This window comes from Pongo pygmaeus, chromosome 22, assembly GCF_028885625.2.
Source record: "Pongo pygmaeus isolate AG05252 chromosome 22, NHGRI_mPonPyg2-v2.0_pri, whole genome shotgun sequence".
Classification (NCBI taxonomy): Eukaryota; Metazoa; Chordata; class Mammalia; order Primates; family Hominidae; genus Pongo; species Pongo pygmaeus.
The window spans coordinates 46,428,626-46,440,328 of NC_072395.2; the positions used below are offsets into that span (position 1 = coordinate 46,428,626).

General features: G+C 42.9%; 1 protein-coding gene across 5 annotated transcripts in view; it reads left to right on the forward strand.

Moving 5' to 3' along the window:
• Positions 1-11,703, forward strand: part of SON (SON DNA and RNA binding protein) — a 33,919-nt gene that overhangs the window by 5,256 nt on the left and 16,960 nt on the right. For 4 of the 5 annotated variants that reach the window (XM_054468733.2, XM_054468732.2, XM_054468734.2 and 1 more), the window contains exons 3-6: positions 1,294-7,209; positions 8,987-9,147; positions 11,057-11,203; positions 11,414-11,602. In XM_054468733.2, the coding sequence (XP_054324708.1) occupies positions 1,294-7,209; positions 8,987-9,147; positions 11,057-11,203; positions 11,414-11,602 (6,413 nt within the window). Of the gene's footprint in view, positions 1-1,293; positions 7,210-8,986; positions 9,148-9,376; positions 10,894-11,056; positions 11,204-11,413; positions 11,603-11,703 lie in introns of those variants that run through there. The other variant, XM_054468738.2, reaches the window with a different exon arrangement.

The following is an 11,703-nucleotide window of genomic DNA, read 5'->3' on the forward strand; positions in this document are numbered from 1 at the left end:
TAAGAATTTCCTCTCTAAAATCAGTATTCTTTTCTAAAATAGAAACCTTTAAAAAGTTATTTATTAGTGGTTTTAGAATAGTATTGGGGGAAAATGTTACCTCTTTAGGATATGTAAATTCAAACCTTCTTAAGTTATAAATTAAGGCTAAGAATTTCCTCTCTAAAATCAGTATTCTTTTCTAAAATAGAAACATGTAAAAAGTTATTTATTAGTGGTTTCAGAATAGTATTGGGGGAAAATGTTATTTTTATTAGAATGTAACATAGGCATGATAAGGTAAAATTTGAGTTCTCTATGAATATTTTGTATTTGTTGTTAAGATATTTTTATACTCTGTAGAAGCAATCACTGACCTTTGTTGAAAGCTTATTCTGTGCCAGGCATTGTTTGATGTACTTTGCATGTTTTAACTCACTTTATCCTTTAACTCTAGAAGACACAAGTGTGTCAGTAATTTGGCCAAGACCATTAACCTAGTAAGTGATGAATTGATTGAGGATTCAAAAGTGGCAGTCTGTTCCAGAGCCAGTGCCATGTTGCTTCCTGTATAAACAAGGGTTAATAATCGCAAAAATTATATTATGTGGGTATTTTTAATAGAAACTGTAACAACTAATAACATGAAATATATTCAGTGACAAAAGTAGTTTAAAAGTAATTTTGCTATGATTTGAGAGCTGGAGGAAATAATTATTTTAATAGAATTTAGTGAAACATATCTTAATGTAATTCGAAGTAAGTTTTGGTGTTATACTAATAATTTATTTTTAACCCAGGCATTAGTTGTGGAAAGAATTATCAGAAAAGTAGTAGTCTCCAGGTTAACTGTTTTATGAAAAGTAGTTTATTTGGTAACTTTTAATTTAACGTGAGGTGTTATACTGTGGGGGTTTTTTTTTTTTTTTTTGAGACACAGTCTTGCTCTGTTGCCCAGGCTGGAGTACAGTGGTGCAATTTCAGCTCACTGCAATCTCCACCTACTGGGTTCAAGTGATTCTCCCGCCTCAGCCTCCCAAATAGCTGGGACTACAGGTGCGCATCACCATGCCCGGCTAATTTTTATATTTTTAGTAGAGACGGGGTTTCACCATGCTGGCCAGGCTGGTTTTGAACTCCTGACCTCGTGATCCATCTGCCTTAGCCTCTCAGAGTGCGAAGATTACAGACGTGAGCCACTGTACTTGGCCTGTACTATGGTGTTTTAACATGGAATGTAAATATGGGTTTATATGATTTAATCTAACTCTACTTTGGGGAATGTCTGACAAAATTAATTTCTATTACTTTCAGACTTGAAAGAGGCCTCCAGAAAAAGTAGATGCGTATCTGTACAAACAGATCCTACTGATGAAATTCCCACTAAAAAGTCGAAGAAGCATAAAAAGCACAAAAACAAAAAGAAGAAAAAGAAGAAAGAAAAGGAAAAAAAATATAAAAGACAGCCAGAAGAATCTGAGTCAAAGACGAAATCTCATGATGATGGGAACATAGATTTAGAATCTGATTCCTTTTTAAAGTTTGATTCTGAACCTTCAGCTATGGCGCTGGAGCTTCCTACAAGAGCATTTGGCCTATCTGAGACCAATGAATCTCCTGCAGTTGTGCTAGAACCTCCTGTAGTATCAATGGAGGTATCAGAGCCACACATCTTAGAAACTCTGAAGCCAGCTACAAAAACTGCAGAACTGTCAGTTGCATCTACATCAGTAATCTCAGAGCAGTCAGAGCAGTCTGTGGCAGTAATGCCAGAACCATCCATGACAAAGATTCTGGATTCCTTTGCAACAGCACCAGTGCCTATTACAACAGTGGTGTTGAAGTCATCTGAGCCAGTTGTAACAATGTCAGTGGAGTATCAGATGAAGTCTCTGCTGAAATCTGTGGAGAGCACATCTCCAGAGCCATCAAAGATCATGTTGGTAGAGCCCCCAGTAGCAAAAGTGTTAGAGCCTTCAGAAACCCTTGTGGTATCATCAGAGACACCTACTGAGGTGTACCCTGAGCCAAGCACATCAACAACAATGGATTTTCCAGAGTCATCTCCAATTGAAGCGCTAAGATTGCCAGAGCAGCCTGTAGACGTACCATCGGAGATTGCAGATTCATCCATGACAAGACCGCAGGAGTTGCCGGAGCTGCCTAAGACCACAGCGTTGGAGCTGCAGGAGTCGTCGGTGGCCTCAGCGATGGAGTTGCCGGGGCCACCTGCGACCTCCATGCCGGAGTTGCAGGGGCCCCCTGTGACTCCAGTGCTGGAGTTACCTGGGCCCTCTGCTACCCCGGTGCCGGAGTTGCCAGGGCCCCTTTCTACCCCAGTGCCTGAGTTGCTAGGGCCCCCTGCGACAGCAGTGCCTGAGTTGCCGGGGCCCTCTGTGACACCAGTGCCACAGTTGTCGCAGGAATTGCCAGGGCTTCCAGCACCATCCATGGGGTTGGAGCCACCACAGGAGGTACCAGAGCCACCTGTGATGGCACAGGAGTTGCCAGGGCTGCCTTTGGTGACAGCAGCAGTAGAGTTGCCAGAGCAGCCTGCGGTAACAGTAGCAATGGAGTTGACCGAACAACCTGTGACGACGACAGAGTTGGAGCAGCCTGTGGGGATGACAACGGTGGAACATCCTGGGCATCCTGAGGTGACAACGGCAACAGGGTTGCTGGGGCAGCCTGAGGCAACGATGGTGCTGGAGTTGCCAGGACAGCCAGTGGCAACGACAGCGCTGGAGTTGCCGGGGCAGCCTTCGGTGACTGGGGTGCCAGAGTTGCCAGGGCTGCCTTCGGCAACTAGGGCACTGGAGTTGTCGGGGCAGCCTGTGGCAACTGGGGCACTAGAGTTGCCTGGGCCGCTCATGGCAGCTGGGGCACTGGAGTTCTCGGGGCAGTCTGGGGCAGCTGGAGCACTGGAGCTTTTGGGGCAGCCTCTGGCAACAGGGGTGCTGGAGTTGCCAGGGCAGCCTGGGGCGCCAGAGTTGCCTGGGCAGCCTGTGGCAACTGTGGCGCTGGAGATCTCTGTTCAGTCTGTGGTGACAACATCGGAGCTGTCAACGATGACCGTGTCGCAGTCCCTGGAGGTGCCCTCGACGACAGCGCTGGAATCCTATAATACGGTAGCACAGGAGCTGCCTACTACATTAGTGGGGGAGACTTCTGTAACAGTAGGAGTGGATCCCTTGATGGCCCCAGAATCCCATATATTAGCTTCTAACACCATGGAGACCCATATATTAGCATCCAACACCATGGACTCCCAAATGCTAGCGTCCAACACCATGGACTCCCAGATGCTAGCATCCAACACCATGGACTCCCAGATGTTAGCGTCTAGCACCATGGACTCCCAGATGTTAGCAACTAGTACCATGGACTCCCAGATGTTAGCAACTAGCTCCATGGACTCCCAGATGTTAGCAACTAGCACTATGGACTCCCAGATGTTAGCAACCAGTTCCATGGACTCCCAGATGTTAGCAACCAGCTCCATGGACTCCCAGATGTTAGCAACCAGCTCCATGGACTCCCAGATGTTAGCAACCAGCTCCATGGACTCCCAGATGTTAGCAACCAGCACCATGGATTCTCAGATGTTAGCAACCAGCACCATGGACTCCCAGATGTTAGCAACTAGCTCAATGGATTCCCAGATGTTAGCATCTGGCACTATGGACTCTCAAATGTTAGCTTCTGGCACCATGGATGCTCAGATGTTAGCGTCTGGTACCATGGATGCCCAGATGTTAGCGTCTAGTACCCAAGATTCTGCTATGTTGGGTTCAAAATCTCCTGATCCCTATAGGTTAGCTCAGGATCCTTACAGGTTAGCTCAGGATCCCTATAGGTTGGGCCATGACCCCTATAGATTAGGTCATGATGCTTACAGGTTAGGACAAGACCCTTATAGATTAGGCCATGATCCCTACAGACTAACTCCTGATCCCTATAGGATGTCACCTAGACCCTATAGGATAGCACCCAGGTCCTATAGAATAGCACCCAGGCCATATAGGTTAGCACCTAGACCCCTGATGTTAGCATCTAGACGTTCTATGATGATGTCCTATGCTGCAGAACGTTCCATGATGTCATCTTACGAACGCTCTATGATGTCTTATGAGCGGTCTATGATGTCCCCTATGGCTGAACGCTCTATGATGTCAGCCTACGAGCGCTCTATGATGTCAGCCTACGAGCGCTCTATGATGTCCCCTATGGCTGAGCGCTCTATGATGTCAGCTTATGAACGCTCTATGATGTCAGCTTATGAACGCTCCATGATGTCCCCAATGGCTGATCGATCTATGATGTCCATGGGTGCCGACCGGTCTATGATGTCATCATACTCTGCTGCTGACCGGTCTATGATGTCATCGTACTCTGCAGCTGACCGATCTATGATGTCATCTTATACTGCTGATCGTTCAATGATGTCTATGGCTGCTGATTCTTACACCGATTCTTACACTGACACATATACAGAGGCATATATGGTGCCACCTTTGCCTCCTGAAGAGCCCCCAACAATGCCACCATTGCCACCTGAGGAGCCACCAATGACACCACCATTGCCTCCTGAGGAACCACCAGAGGGTCCAGCATTGCCCACTGAGCAGTCAGCATTAACAGCTGAAAATACTTGGCCTACAGAGGTGCCATCATTACCATCTGAAGAGTCTGTATCGCAGCCTGAGCCTCCTGTGAGTCAAAGTGAGATTTCACAGCCTTCAGCAGTGCCTACTGATTATTCAGTGTCAGCATCAGATCCCTCAGTTTTAGTATCAGAGGCTGCTGTGACTGTTCCAGAACCACCGCCAGAGCCAGAATCTTCAATTACGTCAACACCTGTAGAGTCTGCAGTAGTAGCAGAAGAACATGAAGTTGTTCCAGAGAGACCAGTGACTTGTATGGTATCTGAAACTCCCGTGATGCCAGTTGAACCAACTGTGTTAGCATCAGAGCCTCCTGTTATGTCAGAGACAGCAGAAACATTTGATTCCATGAGAGCCTCAGGACATGTTGCCTCAGAGGTATCTACATCCTTGTTGGTTCCAGCAGTAACTACTCCAGTGCTGGCAGAGAGCATTCTGGAGCCGCCAGCCATGGCTGCCCCAGAGTCTTCGGCTATGGCTGTCCTGGAGTCTTCGGCTGTGACCGTCCTGGAGTCTTCGACTGTGACCGTCCTGCAGTCTTCGACTGTAACTGTCCTGGAGCCTTCAGTTGTGACTGTCCCGGAGCCTCCTGTTGTGGCTGAGCCAGACTATGTTACCATTCCTGTGCCAGTTGTTTCTGCACTGGAGCCTTCTGTGCCTGTCCTGGAACCAGCGATGTCAGTCCTTCAACCTTCTATGATTGTTTCAGAACCATCTGTTTCTGTCCAGGAATCTACTGTGACAGTTTCAGAGCCTGCTGTCACAGTCTCAGAGCAGACTCAAGTAATACCAACTGAGGTGGCTATAGAGTCCACACCAATGATACTGGAATCTAGTATCATGTCATCACATGTTATGAAAGGAATTAATCTATCCTCTGGTGATCAAAATCTTGCTCCAGAGATTGGCATGCAGGAGATTGCATTGCATTCAGGTGAAGAGCCACATGCTGAGGGACACCTGAAAAGTGACTCTTACGAAAGTGAACATGGTATAAATATAGACCTTAATATAAATAATCATTTAATTGCTAAAGAGATGGAACATAATACAGTGTGTGCTGCTGGTACTAGTCCTGTTGGGGAAATTGGTGAAGAGAAAATTTTGCCCACCAGTGAGACTAAACAGTGCACAGTATTGGATACCTACGCTGGTGTTAGTGAAGCTGATGCAGGAGAAACTGTATCTTCTACTGGTCCTCTTGCTCTGGAACCTGATGCAACAGGAACTAGTAAGGGTATAGAATTTATCACAGCATCTACTCTCAGTTCAGTTAATAAATATGATGTTGATGTATCTTTAACTACTCAAGATACTGAGCATGACATGGTAATTTCCACCAGTCCTAGTGGTGGTAGTGAAGCTGACATTGAAGGGCCTTTGCCTGCTAAAGATATCCATCTTGATTTACCGTCTAATAATAACCTTGTTAGTAAGGATACAGAAGAACCATTACCTGTAAAAGAGAGTGACCAAACATTAGCAGCTCTGCTCAGCCCTAAAGAAAGTAGTGGAGGAGAAAAAGAAGTACCTCCCCCTCCTAAAGAGACACTGTCTGATTCAGGATTTTCTGCCAATATTGAGGATATTAATGAAGCAGATTTAGTGAGACCGTTACTTCCTAAGGACATGGAACGTCTTACAAGCCTTAGAGCTGGCATTGAAGGACCTTTACTTGCAAGTGATGTTGGACGTGACAAATCTGCTGCCAGCCCGGTTGTAAGCAGTATGCCAGAAAGAGCTTCAGAGTCGTCTTCAGAGGAAAAAGACGATTATGAAATTTTTGTAAAAGTTAAGGACACTCATGAAAAAAGCAAGAAAAATAAGAACCGTGATAAGGGGGAGAAAGAGAAGAAAAGAGACTCTTCATTAAGATCTCGAAGTAAGCGTTCCAAATCTTCTGAACACAAATCACGCAAGCGTACCAGTGAATCTCGTTCTAGGGCAAGGAAGAGATCATCTAAGTCCAAGTCTCATCGCTCTCAGACACGTTCACGGTCACGTTCAAGACGCAGGAGGAGGAGCAGCAGATCAAGATCAAAGTCTAGAGGAAGACGATCTGTATCAAAAGAGAAGCGCAAAAGATCTCCAAAGCACAGATCCAAGTCTAGGGAAAGAAAAAGAAAAAGATCAAGCTCCAGGGATAACCGAAAGACAGTTAGAGCTCGAAGTCGAACCCCAAGTCGTCGGAGTCGGAGTCATACTCCAAGTCGTCGACGAAGGTCTAGATCTGTGGGTAGAAGAAGGAGCTTTAGCATTTCCCCAAGCCGCCGGAGCCGCACCCCCAGCCGCCGCAGCCGCACCCCCAGCCGCCGCAGCCGCACCCCCAGCCGCCGCAGCCGCACCCCCAGCCGCCGGAGCCGCACCCCTAGCCGTCGGAGCCGCACCCCAAGCCGCCGGAGAAGATCAAGGTCTGTGGTAAGAAGACGAAGCTTCAGTATCTCACCAGTCAGATTAAGGCGATCAAGAACACCCTTAAGAAGAAGGTTTAGCCGATCTCCCATCCGTCGTAAAAGATCCAGGTCTTCTGAACGAGGCAGATCCCCCAAACGTCTGACAGATTTGGGTGAGTCATTTTAAAATTTAATGGGATGGTAGTAGAAAATGTTTTAAGCCTTAATTTTTTCTGATCTTAAGTGAAATATTTAGTTACTGGTTTAGGATAAATATTTCTGTCTTTAAGTTTTTATTATTACATGGTACTATATTTAGGAAATACTGGGATCAGTGTATTATAATTAGAGTTAAAAAGTCCTGTTTCGGAGTATAATAGAACCAAGGTGTTTCCATACTTGAATGTTTTATTTTGTTTCAGTTATCTTGCCATAGCTAAAAATGGAAAGCAGAAGCAGATGTAGAACTCTAGCTAAATTAAAAACAAGCTAAGTATATGCTCAGATTGTTATTGTATGTGTTCTAACATACATCCTTGCAACTAAGCCTAAAATTACAATGTTCCTTTTTAAAAAAGTTAACGTATCTTAAAATGGCATGATAGGACTGTTAAATGTCGGTGAAGGAATTCTAATTGATATAGTTGGTAATGGAAGTGAGTAGGGAATTTTGCATGTGGAGGTTATTTAATTGGGTAGGTGATACTAGCTAAATAAAGTTAAATATTTTAGATCAGTGTGATTTTTAATAACCTGTTCTGCTTTACTTTAAAAATAACTGTTGTAATTTCCCCTGATTTTTAGTGTGCAGAGGTGATTAAAACTTGATCGATATGCATGATTACCTACAATAAATATGGATAATTTATCCTTATCCCAGTATACTGGACATTTCTAGGCCAGGATTGTCTAAAGAAGAAGAGGTTAAGAGTAAAAAGGGAGAATCTTCATTCAGTTCAACAGAAGTTTTCTGAGTTCTTTTTTATTCACACCAGAGGAACAGTATGTAATTCCTCAAGTGATTGCAAGTTGGTGGAGGAGACATGGGTAAAATGCATATATGTCTCTCTTATAGTAACACTGTCTAGAAAGGACAGAATGTGATTACTAGACAGAATGTGATTACTATAATACTGATAGAGGTGAGGTACTTTAGGAACACAATGGGAAAAGGAATGTTAATTCTGACTTAATGACAGCTTGTTAGAAGAGGAGGCACTTTGGCTGGGCACGGTGGCTCATGCTTGTAATCCCAGCACTTTGGGAGGCCGAGGCGGGTGGATCACCTGAGGTCAGGAGTTCGAGACCAGCCTGGCCAACATGGAGAAACCCCATCTCTACTAAAAATACAAAAAATTAGCCAGGTGTGGTGGCATGCGCCTGTAGTCCCAGCTACTCAGGAGGCTGAGACAGGAGAATCACTTGAACCCGGGAGGTGGAAGTTGCAGTGAGCCAAGATGGCGCCACTGCACTGCAGCCTAGGCGACAGAGTGAGACTCTGTCTCAAAAAAAAAAAAAAAAAAGGTGGCACTTGAACTGGGGCTCAAAGAGTGATTTAAGGTGTCAGATTAGAAGGAGAGTAAGGTCATGATAATTTTGTGAAATGAAATTGGCTTTGGCAGGTTTATATCTTAGAGTGTGTAGTAGGGCGATCATTATAGTTGTGTAGTAACCTATTGTAATATTCTAATGGGAAGCTCACTATGTGGACTTAATTCCCTGAATGAGGCCACTGCTTAAAAACTTTGAGCCAGTGGTTTGATCATAGCTGTAACTTAGAGCAGAATATTGATGCCTATAGTTTTTTCCTTTTCTTCTTCTTTTTTATTAGATACCCAAGTTCTTCGATGGATCTAGGATGCCTTTAGTTTTGTTAGTATGTTAGACTTTTGGTAATACAAAATGTACGGCCTTTTAGGAAAACTGCAGCTTGTATTTTTCTTCTTACAGATAAGGCTCAATTACTTGAAATAGCCAAAGCTAATGCAGCTGCCATGTGTGCTAAGGCTGGTGTCCCTTTACCACCAAACCTAAAGCCTGCACCTCCACCTACTATAGAAGAGAAAGTTGCTAAAAAGTCAGGAGGAGCTACTATAGAAGAACTAACTGAGGTAAGCTAGACAGAATTTGTTTTCATTCTTAAATGGATTATTCCAGTGATGTTGACTCTGGAGCGTGCCAAAACCCGAATTGTGGGCAGAACTGATAATGGCTGGCACCGAGTGGCCAAAACCCGAAATACAGATGTGGCAGCGGCAGAAGCTCTGTTTAGCAGGCCATTATCCGGGATGGCTAAGCTCCGCTAGCTAAAAGTTACTTCCCATTACTTTTGCTTTCCAGTTTTAGAAGCCAAACTGACTGAGGAGTGGGACGGTTCGTTTGAATGGAGGAGGTGTTGAGTGAGCAACACGCAGAAGCTCGCCTACAGTTTCGTTTCCATTCACGACGCGTTCACTGATCGCCACGAGTATACTGCATATACGCAAAGACACAGACAATCTTCAGAAATGATCTTTTGCCACCGGAGCTTGGAAATTAATAAGAATAGCTGGCCATTGCCTGAAAGGAACTTCTTTCGCATCAACATTTCGGGTTTTGGCTGTTTGGTACCAGCCATTGGCGATAATGGCCGGCCATTATCAGTTCTTCCTGCGGTTCGGGTTTTGGCAGTAACATATATATTTTAAACACACTTATTTTTGTTTTTAAAAGTTTGATCTTTTCAATTGAGGCTTTTTTGGGGCTTTGTTTTATTACTATTTTTTTGGTGTGGGTGGGTGGGGGGAGATGCTAAAATATTGCTGCTAGGATCCAGAAATACCACACTGTTTCATATATTGGAACTTGTTATTGGCTAGCCTTATGCCAGCCTGCCACTGTCAATATATTCTGTTCCCCTTGGTTACAAGCTTAATATACTCCTGTGTTTTTGGCGAAATGAGCTTTTTATCCTATTGTAATATTTTCAATTGATAATAGATGTCATTAAATCGACTGCTTGTATAGAGACAGGTGTACCCAAATTTACTCTTGACCTTTTTATAAAGCCAGGTAATGGAGTCTGTTCCTTTGCATCTCAGGAAGGAATTGACTTTGCTTTATGTATCAGACCTCATCAATTGCACCCTCTCCATCATGCCTTATTTTCCTAAGTTCTCCTTAAAGAAACTCAACCCACAAAACATTTATGGAGAGACATGTTGCTATCTAATCCTGTTGCAGATGTTTCAGATCTTTTTTTTGCCATACATTTGGGAAAATGTAAAGCTTCTGAATCTGTTTCCTCACTTAGATTTATTACAATATGAATTACAACTTTTTTAAAAAAATTAAGGACCTTGTAAACGCTTCTATTGCTTATTTACCTAATCCAAGCTCCTTATCCAAAATGCTAAGAACAGTTAGTATTTTGCTGTTTTCGGCCTCATCTTCAGCCTTCTTGTCCCAAGTTTCTTCTCACCTTTTTACCACCACCTGACTAGGATAACTTCTCCTTTCCCTACCAGTCTTTGTTCTTTACTATGAAAATCTGGCTTAGAACTCTTCAAGGAATATTCCTTGATTCTCTAACTCTGCCTGACTATTCTCTCTTAAGCCTTTGTTCTTTTAGCACTTATGTACTCAGTTTGTATTATATCAGTTTGCACTTGTTATTGTGTTGCTCTGTAAAAGTGTTCAATTATTTCATGTATATGTATTCCTTCTCTTGTACTAGATTGTAAGCTCCTTGAGAGCAGGGACCATGTCTTCTACTTTTTTTTTTTTTTTTTTTTTTTTGTATTCCCCAGACAGTGCCCAGTACAGTGCTCTCTCTGCACATAGTAGGTGCTCAATAAATGTTGTTGACTGACCAGCCAGAGTGTGTTTAAATAGTAGTTAATATGCCAAGTTACGTATCTATAACCTACCATGAATGTTGTTTAACTTTTGAAAGTTGCTTTTATGTGGTTTTGATTCTAAGAAATTACATGTTCTACATAAAGCGTACGATTTATCTTTTGTTTGTTTTTACTTTTAAAGAAATGTAAACAGATCGCACAGAGTAAAGAAGATGATGATGTAATAGTGAATAAACCTCATGTTTCGGATGAAGAGGAAGAAGAACCTCCTTTTTATCATCATCCCTTTAAACTCAGTGAACCCAAACCTATTTTTTTCAATCTGAATGTGAGTATTAGTGCTTATGGATTGGTAAAACAGTGTAACTTGTGGAACTATTTAAATAAAACCCAAATCAAATTTAGTTTATTAATTTTTGTTTTAAATACTGTGAGAAATAGTGGATAATATTATTTCCTTCAGATTATGTCGAAAATCTCAAACCATTTAATGTAGATATTATATTGAGCTTTAATTAAGAAACACTTTATTTTTTAGATTGCTGCAGCAAAACCAACTCCACCAAAAAGCCAGGTAACATTAACAAAAGAATTCCCTGTATCATCTGGATCTCAACATCGGAAAAAAGAAGCAGATAGTGTTTATGGAGAATGGGTTCCTGTAGAGAAAAATGGTGAAGAAAACAAAGATGATGATAATGTTTTCAGCAGCAATTTGCCCTCAGAGGTAAGTAGAAGGAATATTATGTATTTTTCCTTTTTTATACCTGAATCTGCCATTTCATTGTTATTTTATGTCTGATTTGGATTCTGTTTCACTCTTCTTAG